The sequence below is a fragment of the Pteropus medius genome, unplaced genomic scaffold, assembly GCF_902729225.1.
Source record: "Pteropus medius unplaced genomic scaffold, Ma_sr-lr_union100, whole genome shotgun sequence".
Classification (NCBI taxonomy): domain Eukaryota; kingdom Metazoa; phylum Chordata; class Mammalia; order Chiroptera; family Pteropodidae; genus Pteropus; species Pteropus medius.
Genome location: NW_024354501.1, coordinates 139,764 through 156,537, shown reverse-complemented (window position 1 = coordinate 156,537; position 16,774 = coordinate 139,764). Strand labels below are relative to the sequence as shown.

At 50.2% G+C, this 16,774-nt stretch overlaps 1 protein-coding gene across 1 annotated transcript in view; it reads right to left on the bottom strand.

The window, feature by feature from the left end:
- Nucleotides 1-16,774, bottom strand: part of HERC2 (HECT and RLD domain containing E3 ubiquitin protein ligase 2) — a 115,897-nt gene that overhangs the window by 82,961 nt on the left and 16,162 nt on the right. The window contains 10 exon segments of the mRNA XM_039853408.1: nt 43-167; nt 260-488; nt 2,207-2,407; nt 4,581-4,774; nt 9,696-9,947; nt 11,831-11,944; nt 12,026-12,183; nt 13,381-13,532; nt 14,068-14,256; nt 15,532-15,705. Of these exon segments, the coding sequence (XP_039709342.1) occupies nt 43-167; nt 260-488; nt 2,207-2,407; nt 4,581-4,774; nt 9,696-9,947; nt 11,831-11,944; nt 12,026-12,183; nt 13,381-13,532; nt 14,068-14,256; nt 15,532-15,705 (1,788 nt within the window).

Sequence of the window (16,774 nt, the reverse complement as noted above, 5' to 3'; positions counted from 1 at the left end):
GCGGGCTTTTCAGGGTCAGCGGTGCGCGCCTCTCGGCCATACCTGGATTTCGGCGGTGATGGCTGCATTCAAGGCCGACTCCAAGCCCCCGTCGGCCATCAAGCTGCCCACCAGAAGGTCAATCATGAAGCGACGGCCTGGGCTCACGTTCACATCATTGCCTGAAACTGGAAAAGGGCCGTGTTCTCGCCAACGTAAGGGAGCGCCGCCCGGCCGGCTGCCCTCCCCCGCCCGGCCCGGCCCAGCCCGGCCCGCACACCTGCACAGGGCAGCAGCGCGGAGAGCGCGCGCGCCCGCTCCTCGGCGGTGGGCAGCAGCACGGACCACCCGCTCTGCAGCACAGCCTGGGCGGCCGCCTGCACGGTGCCCAGCACGCCCGCGCTGCTGGCCAGGGCCACCACGGTCTGCTTCAGGCTGCTGAGGAGGACGCTGCCCAGACCTAAACCAAGGAACTCTGGGTCAACCTGGTGACTAATGGCAGCATGCAACTGAAAGGACAAAAACAATTTTCACTCAGGAGCCCTAAAACGAGTGGATTTCAAATCTTATCAAAGATTAAACAATACCACAAACTGAGTTTTATTCAAATACTAAAGGAAAAACTTCCGGTACGTGTATTTTTTTTGCACTAGATAAATAAGTTTTACCCATAGCAGTTGAGAACCCATAGTGAGGTCTTCTACACAAGGAATTTTTCAAACCCAGCTAAAAACACTTACAAGAAAAGCCCAAGATGGACGGGCGGGTTGACCTCACGCAAATGGCACCCTCCACCCTCCCCATCGTAGGCACCGAACTCAGAGAAACAGTGAGGGGAACATAACCTAAAACCTGTCAGTGGATTACACAAGGAAACTCCTCAGGGTGCAAACCACAACTCACACACCCCCTGCCTTTTACCACACGCACACACACACACACACACACACACACACGGCAGGAGCCAAGAGGTTCTGTAAGTATTCTATAAGTAAACGGACAATTCAAAACATGGAACGTTCGGCTGACAGAAGGATTTGCACTCAGAGAGCTGAGTAAACCACCCAGAAGGCAGAATGGAAAGATTAAAAAGTGACCATTAAAAAGACAAAGGGATTTAAAAATGTCAGAGAAGCTGTCATCCTTGGGAAGATAAAATGAGCAAGTTCAACATATGTTTCGTGGGACTTCTCCAAGGGGAAGGGGAAGGGTGGGTAAAATGAAGAAAGCGATTTTAATGGTAAATAGTGAAGATTTTTCAAAACTTAACAAAAGATGTGGACTCTCAGACTGAATGAGAATCGTAACGTCAAGTTACCTACACACAAATATAAATCCTCACTGAAGCAAAATGTATTAAAATTACAAAACGACAGAAAAATCTGAAAGGCTGCAAGAATTGTCATCAACCACAAGAGAGGTCACAGGACAGCAGAGCGTCTTCAGAGCGCTGAAAACGCAGCGGCTAACCCGAACGCAAAGCGCTGCCGGGGACCCGACGAACGGGCCCCTTTTGAGGAAGAGAGGTACTGTCTAAGCTTCTGCTCGTTTGATGAGTGTGACTGAACATTACGGTCAGCCATTTCCTTCCAGAGGCCAAGGCGGAAGGGAGGGCGAGGGCCGGCATGTGATGGGTCACCCAGAAACCATGGACCACGAACCGAAAATTACTCTGCTGAGGAAAACTGTTGTCTTGGCATTGTCATAGGATTTTGGTGCAAAGAGCGACACGATGACCAGATTTGAGCTATAGTTTTACTTCAAAACAATAAAAACAAAGGAAAAGGAAAAGAAACATTTTTGGAGCGTTTTTGATTTTGACCTTTAGCCTCAGAGGCGGTGCCACTGGAGGGAGCCCCACCCAGTCGAGCCCTCACAGCCTGGGGAAGGGACTGGCCGGCAGGCCCAGCGGGTCCCTCCGCCACCTAAGGCCTCAGCAACAGCTAGCTCTCCGCTGACTCCGGCACGGATGCCCACGGCCCACTGCAGAAGCAGCACGATCCGTACGCACTCTGACCTGATGCGGAGACCGACTTCCGGGACAGACATTAAATAACCAGACTGTTTTTTTAAGCCTCGTACACATGACACTCCATCATAATCTGGCTTTAAAGTACTGGAAAACTTTCATCGGCAGTTCATCTAACAGGCTGAAACCCACACCTTTCAACGTCATAAACACGGTGACACCTGAGACACTTAGAAGGGGAGAGGAACTCGTTGGCACCTGCAGCCGCAGGAGATCCAGCGTGGCCACGGCCATGCACTCTTTCTCTTGCGGTGGGGGCCAGTCGGCCGTGCCGTCCATCCCCTCGCTCACTTGCCGTAGCAGGAGGTCCAGCTGCTCGAAAGTCATGGAGCAGACGTCCACCACAAAAGGGACACGGAGGCCGATGGACCACTCAGAACAAGATGACCAAGCAAAACTCTATGGAAGAAAAACACGAGAACCAAAAATGAATGCATACATCCAGCTCTTGGCCTGTCCCACCGCTATGATGAGATTCACCGTTATCGGTGATGAAAACGCCTTAAACGGGCACTTATTATTCATCCCTCCGACGGTCAGAAAGGCACACGAGCCTTCACGACTGTGCCGCTCACATGCGACTTTCAACCTTCTCTCTCATTTCACCGCCCCATCTCGTTTTGCCACAAATAAAAAGGTAAAATGTTTCTAAAACATCTTTTCACTCTCAAAATGACTAATGCACAGTAATGAATGGCACAGAGGACCACGATCCGCTTGAAGACTTCCAAAAGGAACTCTGAGCAGACACTGAACGTGAGGGGTACATGCTGTAACCTCTAGGGGGACCACCAAAAGCGACAGAGGCAGGCGACATGCTAAAATGAAATACTATAGATTTAAGTAACCCAAAAGAAGTCAGGAAAAGGCAAAGGAAACAAAAGAGAATGAATAAAAAAAATGGTACATACTAATTAAAGTTATAAATAATTAAATTTAAACGGTCTAAAGATCAAACAAAAAGAGATTCTCAGGATGTATGAAAGACAAAACCTAATTAATTATATGGCACCTACAAGAAATCTACCTTAAATATAAAGATTAAAAAAAAGCTAAGGGATAGAAAGCAGCTATGTTAACAGTCGACAAAACGGACTTCAGAGGAAGGAAATTAACAGGGATACAGAGAGACTTTATATAATGATAAAAGGGTCAAGTCACCAAGAACACGAAACAACGCTGAACATATATGCACCTAGCAACAGATCTACGAAATGCACGAAAGTAAAAACGGATAGAAATGAAAGGAGAGCTAAAGTCCACAAACAGTTAAATATATGAAAACCACTCTCCTAAGAACAGACAGAAGAAGCAGACAGAAAGTCAGGAAGGATTTAAAAGAACTGAACGAAACCGGCAATACAGTAGATCCAATTGATATTTACAGAACACTTCATGCAGTAACAGCTGAATATACATTATTTTCAAGGACACGAGGAACATTGACCGTAATAAAACATATTTTAAGTCACAAAATAATTCATAACCATTTAAAAGAACAGTCATACAGAGTATGTTCTCTGAACATAATAAAAATTAAGCTGGAACCAACACAGAAATAAATATCGGTAAATTAGGTGTAAGTTACTGGAAACACTTCTAAGCACTTGGAAATAAAACAACAGGTTTTTACAGTCCAATTAAAGTGTTAAAATACCGATAATACACAGCCTACAGAAAGTATACATATGCTAATTCCTATAGCAACCATTAAAAAAAAATTATGAAAAGAAATAGTCAAATTCAAAATAAATAGTTAAATGGAATACTAAAAATATGTTCATATATTCTCCCTGAAAAACAGGAAATGCAAAACCGAGAAATAAAACAAGCAAAAGCCAAATAAGACAGAAGAACTAAATTTATACATACCAATAATCGCAGTAAATGTAAATGATCCAAATATACCAATTAGAAGACCAGACTAACAAGGAATTAAAAAAAACATGCAACTATAAATAGTATTCAAGAAATCCTCAACAATGTATTAGCAAATCAAATCCAGCGATATATAAAAAGAATAATATACCGTGACCAAGTGGCTTTGTCTCAGGAATGCAAGGTTTGGTCATCATTTGAAAATCAATCAATATATTCCACCACATAAACAGACTACGTAGAAGGGAAAGTATACGAGCAGATCACTTGACAAGAAAAAGCATTTGACAAAATTCAACATCTATTCAGGATAAAGAGAAAACTCTCGAAAAACTAGGAGGTAAAGGAAATTTCCTTAACCTGATAATGAGGTATCTGCCAAAAACCAAACAGCTAACGTCCTAGTTAGCGGTGGCGGCTGATGCTTCCCCTGCAGTCAGGAGCAAGGCGAGGACGCGGCCCCTCAGCACTCCTGCACGGCAGCACACTGGAAGTCCTGGCCAGTGCAATGAGGCAAGAAAAGTAAATGAAAGGCACACGTACTGGAAGAGAAGCAATAAAACCATCTCTATCTCAAGGAATCGACAGTTTAGTACAACTACTAAAGAACACAGGACAACCTGCACAAGTCCACGGTACGTCTACACACGAGCAATGAATGACCAAATACAGAACCCAGCTACATGCGCAGTACCTGGGCGGGTCCACAGGCAATTCCGACTATGTGTTTGGTGTCCAGCCCGGGCAGCGCAGCAGGTTCTGGCTTAGTCGCGTGCAAGGTGTCAAAGTGTTGGCACTGGTCGTTGCTGCCCCAGCTGTGGACCTCACTGTCCTCAGTCAGAGCCAGGCAGTGGGTGGAGCCTGCAGCCACGTCAATCACCTTCTTCCCTAGGAGGAAAGAGCAACGCAGATACACACTATGACATCTGTTGCGATACAGACATTTACACCAGGCCAGTCAGGTCTGAAGGATGATTCGCCTGCTGTTGGTTAAACCCCTGTTGTGCTTCGCTAGGTACAGGTTATTAAGACCTACGGCCTGCAAATAAAACAATGCTAGGGTTTGAAAAGAGCCTGCTATTTTTTCCTTAGATTTTCATCTTCGGAAAGAGACAAGCGTATTTTTAATTAACTATTAGATCACGTTCTCCTGGCCCAAGGTATGATCATGTGAAGTATTCTTAATGTTTTTAGAGCAGTTAGGTTCACAGCAAAACTGAGAAGGCACAGGTTTCCCACACACTCCCTACCTCAACACATGCACAGCCTCGCCCCCCATTATCGATTATTCGTGTTTTTACATGGGGACGTCCAGGTGTTCCTGCACGGCTTGTTGTAAAGACCATCTCTGATCCATTGTATTGCCTTTGCTCCTTTGTCAAAGATCAGATGACCGTATTAACATGGTTCTATTTCTGAGCTCTACTCTGTCCCAAAGGCCTGCCTGTATTTGAGCCAGTATCACACTGTCCTGACCACGGTAGCTTTCTAGTAAGCTGGGCAGTGCCAGTCCCCCAACTTCTGACCTTTCAATATCGTGTTTATTATACTGGGTCTTTGGCCTCTCTAGATAAACTTTAAAGTTGGTTTGCCAATAACCATAAAAATAACTCGCTGGGATTTTGACTGGGAAGACTGACTCTTGGCAGTACTGTCTTCCTATCCATCTGTTTAACTTTAATTTCCTTTTCCTGTCTTATTGCATTAGCTAGAACTCCTGGTATGATTTTGAAAAGCATGGTGAGACAGGAAATCCTTTCCTTGTCCCTGATTTTAGTGGGAAGGCTTCAAGCTTCTCCCCGTTAAGTATATACTGTTAGTTGTAGATTTTCTGTAGAGATTCTTTCTCAGGTTGAGGAAGTTCCCTCTACTCCAAGTTTACTGAGAGATTTCATCTTAGATGGATGCTGGATTTATTCAAACGCTGTTTCTGAATCTATTAATGTGATCATGTGATTTTTCTTCTTTTCCTTGTAGACGTGAAGGATTACATTAAATGATTTTTGAACGTGGAACCAGCCTTGCAATACCTGGGATAAATTCAACTCGGTCGTGATGTGTAATTCTTCCTCTGCACTGCTGGATCCGATTTGCTAATGTTTTCTGAAGGATTTTTGCATCTATGTTCTTGCGAGATATTGGTCTGTAGTTTTCTTGTAATGTCTTTGTCTGGCTTTGGTATTAGTATAGTGCTGGCCTCCTAGAATGAGTTAAGAAGTATTCCCTTTGCTTCTATCTTCTGAAAAAGAACGTAGAGGATTGCTATCATTTTTTTCTTAAGTATTCGGTAGAATTCTCCAGTGAACCCATCTAGGCCTCATGCTTTGTTTTGCAAGGTTATGAATTACTGATTTAATTTAATAGATACAGGCCTATTCAGTTTGTTTCTTCCTGAGTTTTGGCAAATTGCATCTTTCAAAGAATTGATCCATTTCATCTAGGCTATCGAATTTGGAGGCAGAGTCGTTCACAACATGCCTTTTAATATTTGTGGGGTCTGCAGTAATGTCTTCGCTTTCACTTCTCTGATATTTTCAATCTGTGTCCTCTTTTCCCTTTTTTTCTTAGCCTAAGGAGAGGCTTATTGATTTAATTGATCCTTTCAAAAGAACCAGCTTTTGGTTTCACTAACCTTCTCTATTGATTTCTGATGTTCAATTTCACTGATTCCTGCTCTAGTTTTTATTATTTCTTTCCTTCTTACCTTGGATTTATTGGATATTCTTTTTCTAGCTTCCTAAGGCAGAAATTTAGTAACTGATTTTATTTTTTTAACATCCATCACCACACAAAATTACAAACGTTTTTTTCTTGTGATGAGATTTTAAGGTCTATTCTCTTAGCAGCTTTCAAATATACGAGGCGGTATTATTAACTAGTGTCACCAGACTGTATGTACAGCACGTCCCCAGGACCGATTTATCTTATAACTGGAAGTCTGTACCTTCTGACAACCTTCACCATTTTGCACACCCTCCAACTCTCACCTCCGGCAGCCACTAGTCTGTTCTATGAGTTCAATTTTGGCATGTGTGTGTTTAGATTCCAGATGTGAGGTCATACAGTGTTTGTCTTTCTCTGTCTGACCTATTTCACTTAGCAGAATACCCACTGAGGTCCATCCGTGGTATCGAAATGGCAGAATTTCCTTCTTTTTACGGCTGAATAAGATTTCATTGTGTATATATGATCACCTCTTCTCTAGCCATTCGTCCACTGATAAACACTTAGGTTGTTTCCAAGTGTTGGCCAGTGTGAATAATGCTGCAGTAAACATGGGGGGGGGCGGATCTCTTTTCAAGTTAATAATTTCATTTCCTTCACATAAATACCCAGAAGTGGAATTGCTGGGCCATAAGGTAGTTCTGGTTTTAATTTTCTGAGGAACCGCGCACTGTTTCCCAACAGTGACTGCACCATTTTAAATTCCCGCCGACTGCGCGCAAGGGCTCCCTTTGCGCCCCATCCCCACCAACGTGTGCTGTTTCTTGTCTTTTGACAACAGCCATTCTAACAGGTGTGGGGGTAATACATCAAATTGTGCTTCTGATGTGTGTTTCTGTGATAATTAGTGATGTTGACCATCTTTTCAGGTCTTCTGCCCAATTTTTAATTGGATTGTTTGGGTCTTTTACTATTGAGTTGTATGAGTTCTTCACATGTTTTAGATATTAACCCTTTATCAAATATATGATTTCCAAATATTTTTTTCCCATTCAGTAGGTTGCCTTTTCATTTTGTTGACCGTTCCCTTTTTTCGTGTATATTTAGTGAAGGATTTAAAACCCTTCAGAATATAAACAGGAAATGGCTCTGTTTTTCTTTTCTAACCACTGCTTTTAACTGTGTTTTGTCAACTCCCCATTTCCCATTGGGTATTGGGTCCTTTAACATCAGGACCAGACTCCAGGTTCCACAACCTGGTCATTAAAATGGTCTCACATTTGGTGTTCAAGACAATTGTTGGTGGCTTCCTTTGTTGTACACAAAGATTACTGATTTTAGATCTTTCTTCTTCTTTAAAATATGCTTTTAATGTGATAAATTTCCTTCCAAGCATGGCTTTCACTGCATCCCGCAAATTCTGGTAAGTTGTGTTCTCATTTTCGCGTAATTCAAAATATTTTAGAATTTCTCGAGATTGCTTCTTTGACTCATGTTATTTTGAAGTTTGCTATTTAATCTCCATGTACTTGGGGGTTATCTGGCTGTTACTGACTCTTAGTTTCATTCCACTGTGGTCTGAGAGCAGACTTTGATTTTCTTCTTTTGAATGTGATAAGGTACGTTTTATGGCCCAGATTGTGGTCTAGTGGTGAATGTTAAAGTAGACTCTTCGTTGAGGAAGTTTTCTAAAACAAGATCTATTTTTCTCCAAAGTCAAATGATGTAAATACAAAATCCATTTTTTCTACTTATTTATTATTTACTTTTTATGCCTCCAGCACCTGGTTTTCCTGAGGTGGTCTCTCTCATCCAAGTACTAACCAAGCCCAACGCTGCTTAGCTTCGGAGATCAGACGAAATCAGGCGTGTTCAGGGCGGCGTGGCCGTAGACCATTTTTTCTATTTAAATAGTGCTAGCGAAGTACTGTATGTTTGATCACTAGTAAGTCTAACATGACCAACACAAGGGGTATTTTCAGAAACGTTAACATATAAAAAAAACTCAGCTGAAAAACTACTATGGTTAGGGGAACAATTCTATCCTAAGAGCCTATCACCGAAACAGTCGTATCAACGATCACTCCCACGGTAAGCTATGTCTGTACCTGATAAACACAGCTGAAGAAGTGGGTTTTGTTTTTTACTAGATGAAGGGAATATAAACAAGAAGGCAAACGGAATTCAAGTACAGCTCCATGGCATGCGACAGGTTGTGCTACTCTGCAGCTTATGTCGGAAGCTTAGAAAATCATAAAGCCCAGAGGAGCATACAAAACTTCCAGGCGGCAAGGTACTAGTCACCATGCCCGAAAATGCAAGCAATGGGGAAAGAAACCGGCAAGTTCTACTTAAGAGTCTGACTCCTAAACTCCCCTTAGACAACAGCAAAAACACAGAGCAGCATCCGACTCAGGAATCCAACAAACTGCAGCCCTCGCAGCCCAAGGCCTGTTTCTGTGAATGAAACCGTACTGGACCATAGCCAAGCCCATTTGTTTGCATACTGCTTTGGGGCAACAACGGCAGAACTAAGTACTTGGGACAGACAGCATATAGCCCTCAAATCCAAAATACTTACAGTCTGGCCCTTTAAAAAGATCTGCCCATCCCGAAGATAAGCACTACAGGGTCACCAGCTCCCGGACTTCAGAAGGCAGCTGTGAGGGACACCTGTGTGCCTCGGCTCCCATTCGCCCCCTCCACCCAGAGTGCATGCTGGGTGCTCTCAGAACCAAACTAGCAGGACTCACCAAGGATGAGTTCAAATGCAACCGTTCTATGCAGACCCCACCCACCTCCCATTCAGCTCCCACAGCGCCATGCAGATCGGAAGTCGCCTGTGTCCACAGTGTAATGACAGGGGACACGCCAAACAGGAGCCACTCTCACTGCAGCCAGCTTTCGAAGTGATTTATAAACCTAAAAACCTCTCCAATATTGGTGAAACTGAATGAGTTTCAAATGAAACATGGTCAAAGTCACTCTAGGCCGTTTCTTAACATACACAAAGCGCTTTCCATTTATCACCCACACCCACCTAAACGTGGGTGAGGGCGTCTCATGACTGGTCATTTGGGGAACGTCAGGGGAAGAACCACCTGGGAACTTTAAAATGCTGTTAGAGGTTCACGGCCACGCTTACCCTGCAAGCCTTCCAAGAGTTTGGGGTAGCGAACGTGTTCCTCTGTCCCATGCCCAAGTCTCTGGTTGTCACCTTTTCCCCAGGAGTAAACCTGGCCATCTTTTGTCAGAGCGACAGAAAACTGACTTCCACATCGAACTTTGACGACGTCCAAGTCCTGGAGCTTCTCGACCAGCTTCGGCGTCTTGCAGCCGTCGCTGCCGCCTCGGCCCAGCTTCCCGTAGTCGCCGTCTCCCCAAGACCACACCTGACCTGAAAGCACAAACGCAGCCGAGTTACAGCGACCGTCCATCTGCACGGAGCTTTCGAGCGGCTGGAAGTAGCTGCTGTGACCAACAAGCACACCAGTCGAGACCACGCATGTGTACAGTTGACGTGACACAGACGGTTACTGACCGAATGAAACCTAGTTTATCCTCCGGGCTGACGTAGAAAGACTCGGCGGAAGGAAAGCTTGGGGTTTCCGTTTGCTTTACCTGAATGAACCAGAAAGCCCTGACGCTGACTAGCGTGAGCTCCACAGCAGGGCTTCGGCTCAGCTCTGAACGCCACAGCCCGCTGCCCCGCAGCCCCGAGCCGGCCCCACGCACGGCCGGGCGCACTGAGCTCCCCGCCTGCCGCCCCCGACTCAACCGCGCGCCCATGTTCGTTCCCAGCGTGTGGACTTAATTACATATGACACCAAGGAATGAGGTAACGTTGCAAAAAAGGTGGGTTTCACTCTGAAAACTAACTGAATAACTTACAAAAACTCCAAAGAGAATTGCTAAAAAAAACCCTGCTAAATTAGGTGTAGTCGAAAACTATAAAAGATGAGAAAAATCAGAAGAAATTTGACAGAAGAAATGAGATCACTCCACACGTGACTCTGTTCTCGTTCTATTTTACCCGAAACTAAAGGTCAGCCAAGTTCTTGAAAATCAGACGGTAAGGACTTTTAGGGTTTGTGGGAGGTACATCTCTGTCACCACTACCAACTGCCACTGTCACAGGAAAGCGGCCGGACAACATGCATGAGCGAAAGTGAGAGAGCTAAACCCATGTGCCATGGCCACAATGCTCGGTCACACAGCCCGGCTGGCAATCTCAACGTTCGCTGATGTTTTCAGGGACCCCAGTCCCCCCCGGCCAGACTGCACAGGCCAGGATGCTTCTACTGTCCCGGTCGTCGCAGAAAAACATCGCGTAGCAGGGACTTTTCCCTGCAACAGGGGCACCAAAGAAGCAGTACTGTGAGGTAAGCAGCGTGCGCGGTCCCCAGCAGAGTCGATGAGTCGCCGTGTCGCCAGTTTTACTTACCTAGCAGTTCCGCACAAAGAACACAAGGACAAACCCTGACGAGGCCTCCCGAGGAGCACGCTTTCTGGTTAAGAGTTTCATAAAGCGTCTCGATAGCTCAAAAACAGACCCTTGAAAACAATGTCTAATCAAAAGCTTCAAGCCACAAGAGCCCTTTCGGGTGCCCGATGAGACCGTTTTTCTCTAAGACTCACAGCAGCAGCAACTTGACTGCTCTGTCCCTTCAGTGTGGGACCCACGTGGACACAAGGTGCCCGAGATGGTCTCTGATCTGCCACTGCCCCTCTGCAGGCGAGCGCAGGCTGAGAGGCCCCCAGCTGATCCCGACAGGCCAACCTCACGAGACCACACGAGTCTACAGACCGACCTCAGATCCCGAGAGACGACGCAACCCGAACCATCTAGCTCGATGATGTACCCTCAAAAAAAGTGAAATGAGGACGGTCTCGCCAATGAACACAAATACAAAACTAAACTTAACGACAAGCGAGCCAGCAACAGCATCGCACCGCAGGACAGACAGACTGAGCAGGATTTGCCAGAGGGTCGTTAGGACATGTAGTCAGCCAGGAACAGTTTAGAACATCTTATTTTTTGTTAAGAAATAAAACACCCAAAAAGAAAGGATGGTAGCCATCAACAAGCTCTCTGGCTCCGGGCTACAGACGTTTCCACTCCGGTCACCTCTGGACCTCTGCCGAGAACACCCAGGGCACGCCCTCTTAAAAGGTGGTGACGGGGCAGCCCTGTGAGGTCACTCTGCTCCAAGCTCGCAGCCCCCAGGGAAGTGGCCGTCCTCATGGTGAACGCCTACGGGCGGCACAAGTCCCACGTACCATTCTCGGTCACGGCCAGGGTTTGGGCGTCCCCACTGCCGCACGCCACGTCGATGACCTTCAGTCCCTTGAGCCCAGCCACCAGCATCGGAATGGCCTCGTCTTCACTGGAGCCTTCAAACACAGGGGACTGTGGTTACCGTGAGTCCCTGAGAAGCGGCGGCCCCATGCACGCGGCGGGCCCGGCTGCCTCACCGTGGCCCAGCCGGCCGTAGTTGCCGCGGCCCCAGGTGTACAGCTCGCCCTCGGCGGTGATGGCCGCGCTGTACGTGCTCCCGCAGGCGATGTGCACCACGCGCTGCCCGGCCTGCTTTCCGCAGAAGGCAGAGATGAGCTTGGGCTCCTCCAGAGGCCTGTGGAGAGGACGGGGAATGTGGGTGCCCTGCCGGCACCTCCTACAGGCGTCTGTCCACCCGGGAGCGGCCTCGCCCCCGCTGGAACCTTGCGGGAGCCTCGTGTCAGGTGTCACGACGCCACTGAGGAACGCAGGACGCCAGCACCGAACACCACCTGACCTTCGGTAATCGAGCACCCAGAGCGAGCGTGGCACCGGCCAGGGCGGCAGACCACCGAAGCGGCGTCTGGGAAGCACGCGTACGACCGGGTCCACGGCAGCTTTGCCACGGCGGCCCGGCCGCAGAGAGGACGCTCAGCCACGGGGGAAGGAGCTGCTAGCAAGCCCCAGACTTGGCTTAGGGGCGCCCAGACCAATAGGCTGTGGCAGACAGGGCAGCCGGGGACACAGAGGCAGCGTGGGAATGCGCCATGTTTCGGCTGCGGTGCTTCCCGACCACGTCGCACTGCGCACCTACAACCAAGGGGGCGGGTGGTCAGCCCCCTCTGGACGGCTGAAAGCCACGTGTGCGTTACACTGGTGAGGAAGGAACGAGGAGCGAGGTTACTGATCACGGTGCCGTGTGCTTTACAAACGGGAAGGCGGAGGCCGTGAGGATTAACCGTTTGAAAAGCCTCACTACCTGATGCCCGCTTTCAGAGTTAGCGAGACGCCCTGCGCATACGATCCAGAAAGCGTTCACTACGCTTGGTGACACCCGCTCTTGCCTCTCCAGAGACATGGTCCACGCACTCAGCGCCCGCCACTCTGCAGAGTAAGTACACGCAGAGAGGCAGGGGGCGTGCCGGGGACAACCACATGACCACTCGGCACTTCCTCGCCGGTCAGCTCAAGCCGCACCCCCAAAGCTCCCCTCCGACTCGTGCCATGTGCTCTGCCCCCGGCCTCTCTGCATCTCCGGGAACAGTGGACACACTGCGCAGCCTGCACTTCATCTCCACTGAGCAGTATTTTACTACAAAACACTCCTGCAGGCCAAAGTCTACACGAGCGCACCAAGGCCGCTGGCGTCATCCCGTGCCGCGGGCAGAGCACCCACCCATCTCCCAGGGGCGACGCTCGGGCAGCCCTGTCCATCTAGCCCAGCCTGCCGCAGCTGCGGGAAGACACCAAGCCACACCCTCCTTTCCGCCCTGTTTTGGGGAAAGCAACACGAAGGGAGAGCATGTGAGTTACAGGAGCGGGCCACACGTACACGGTGTCCCCGTGGCCCAGCCGTCCGCCGTCCCCACAGCCCCAGGAGTACACCTCTCCAGTGGCTGCCAAGGCCAAGTAGTGGTGACCGTCAGAATGGGCAGCGATTTTGACGATGTTTCTGGAGACAAGACCCTGGACGAGCTGTGGGGCCTAAAAGGGGAAAAACGGGAAGACAATGATCAGTGGCGCTGCGAGGACGACGACGACACCGCGGGTCTCTCCGGCTGCGCGTCTCACCGAACGGCGCTGCGCGACGCAGCAACACGAGCCTCAGGCAGCTGCCAGGCCAGCTGTCCAGCCACCTGCGCAGCACCAGGGACAGGCACTCCGTACGTGACCAGGCTGCCCTGTGCGTGGCGACCCCGGGTCAAGGAAGAGCTGCCCCCTTAGCAGACACATGCAGCCCCCTCCGCCGCCACCCGTGCGGCCCTGTGCCTCGTTGCTACTGCCTGGCCCCCAAAGTTGGCTCACAAATGGGGGTCAGGCGTGCAGCGAGTGTCGCTGCGAGGAGTCCCAAACCTCGACGGCAGCACGACTGAGACTCCTGAACGTGAGCAGTCACCCACGACGACCGCGCACTCATAGGCCTTCGGCCTCGATGACGGAGAGCCTGGACCTCACCAGCAACCCTGGCCGAGAACCCGCCACTAAGTGCGGCGGGGGGCGCACACCGCGCGACACCCACCAGCGCGTCGCTGCTGTAGGCCTGCGTGTACACGCGGCCGCTCCGCGACAGGATCAGGAAGCGCTTCTCTGCACAGGCGATCTGCGAGACCCCCAGGCTGGCGAGGCCTGCGCACTGGATGGGGCCGATGACGTTGGCGTAGTATTTCCACCCTATCAAGCCCCATCCGATGACCTCCTGTAACGACCCCTGCAAGAGAGTAAATTCCTTAGTAAAATAAGAACAAAGCAAGTAGAGAAGAGCTGGTTCAAAACATCAATGTGGACCCAACTGGCCGTGTCACCTCGGTGGCAGGTGACGCACCGTTCCTGAGCAGGCTGTGTTCTGCAGCCCTCTGTTCTAGCAGAGTCCATTAAAAAGTAGTGTGGTGGACCCCAAACGCGTTTCAAATGCTCAGTCCACGTCAGGTTACCATCGGTACCACGACAGGCAGAAGCCCAAACGCCAAGGCACAAGGCTAGGGGACGAGTGTCCCTACTTCCAGGGGGCTGGCGGGGGTCACGCTGACGCGAATAGTCTGGTGGTAAGGAGCTAGTGTGCCCGCCCGTGCCGGGTGCATCGCCATGGGCTCCTGTGCGTGAGCAGAGGAACAAACGTACGAGGTGAATCATCGTGACACTATCTGAGGAGCAAACTCTGGCAACACAAGTGTCCACCAACAGGAAACTGGTTAACACATCATGACACGTCCACACGGGGAATACTGAGCCGCTGGGAACGTGAGGGCAGGAACTGCTTCTTGACACAGGGTGCTCTTCGGCACACGCTGTTTAGTGAAAATACAAGCTACAGAGGTCACATGGCATGCCACCGCTGCCACGGCCCCTCTGAGAACACCATAAGGGCACGCGGACAGGAGGGTGGGAAGATGAAGGAAGGGGACCGGGACGGAGGGCGCAGAGAAAAGGAAGGAACACTGTGTCTTCTGATTTTAAACCACGTCCTCATCACTTATCTGGGAAAAAAGTGACTGTTAAATGAAATAAAAACTCTTCCTATTAAAAACAAGTTAGAAACAGCTGGATTCAAATCCAAGCTGGTTCTGCGTAACCCTGGCGATCCAGTTTCCTCACAGGCGCCATGGGGTGATGTGAGGCAGATGCGACTGCTCGTGTGAGGGCCTCGGCGGGCTGCGCCAGCAAGGGCCGTCCACGCACGCGGACTGGTGTCCTCGCTCCGAGCCATCGTCTCACAGCCCTGGTCAGAGCGCCTCGCGCACAACAAAGGCACTGGGCCCCCAGGAAGGCGGGCTGGCAGGTGGCTGTGCGGATGAAGGCGGCCCTCCAGGGACGTGCCTCCTGACCTCTGGGGACCTGGGACACCGCCCCTGCTCACCTCACACCGACCACCGGCAACACCTTGATCTGTTCACGCATCAGAGAAAGGGCGTCTCCATGGGGGACAGAACGGGAGTCTAGCGCTGGTGCTTACAAGGACACAGAATGAACACCGCTCCGCACACACCTTGTGGGACGCTGGAGAGCTACACAGAGGCGGCATGCAGGGGGTGGCCAGACGGTCTAGGTGGGCCATGACGACCACCGCCGTCTGCTGTAAATCGATGGCGAGGTCGTTGTCTTGTGGAAGAGTCAGGTACCTCAGGAAACTCTCGTTGGGGCTCAGAGGGCCCGACAGAAACTGCAAGAGAAAGTGAGCATGTGTCTTCACAAACAGCGGAAAGAATTGAAGTCACACGTGACCTCCACAACTCTTCGCAGTCCAGTACTCAGAGGGATGCGTCACCTGTAATCTGCTCCTTTTGGCAATCAAATGACAAGGGTCACAGTGACGCTGCACTTCTGCTACACGCTTACACACTCACTGCGTCACTGCACGTCTCCCCTGAACACCACCCACACACAGCCCGGCCGCCCCGCAGGAGTCCCGAGGACTCTCAGAAGCGTCCTAGGGACAAAGCACCGCACCCCCGCCTGGCTTTGAAAACTGAAAACAAAAGCCGCTTATTTCAATGTGAATGCTATGCGTGCCGGAGAAAACCAGATTTTACTTGCACAGTATTCATTCTAATTCTAAGGGCAGAACAGCCTCATTTTCCCAAAGACTGCAACGTGACAGAAAAATTAGGCTGAAATGCTACAACGTAACGGTCTCTCTCTCCAGAAAACACCTGCAAAGCCATCCCGTGCCTCTAAAATGCAGCAGTCCAAGGGTTCAGACCCAGAACCCGACAGGCCAGGCTCCGCCACCAGCTTCCGTGTCCTGGGAAACACTCGCCCCGCACACACAAGGGCCAACAGAGTGGGCCACACTGTCCATGCTCTGGTTCTCACGTCTGCTGCGAAGCGTGCGTGTCAGATGGGGCTCTACGCTGCTCGCGGGCCCATCCCTCCGGCGGCAGGCGCAGAGGCCAGAGGGCAGCACGCACCGTTCCCGTGTGGGGCCCAAGCAAGCACAAGCTGCGCACAAGGAGGCGGCCCACGGGAGGGCCGTCAGGCAGGGGAGGGGGCCTCGGGCACAGTCCCCCCGGGAAGAGCGCGCCCCACCCCACGCTCCCAGGAGGCACGGGGCCCTGCTGCACTGGCCTGCTCCGGTGTGAAGGCCAGCACCCCCTGCGCGCCCCTCCGCAGCACCCCGGGCCCGCGCCCCCATCCCAGCCGAGGCTCAGGCCGGTGCTGCCGGGAACAGGCACACGTGAAACCCGCAGCACGCGGGGGCCACGGCTCAGCTTGGCAGGAAGGGAGCAGCG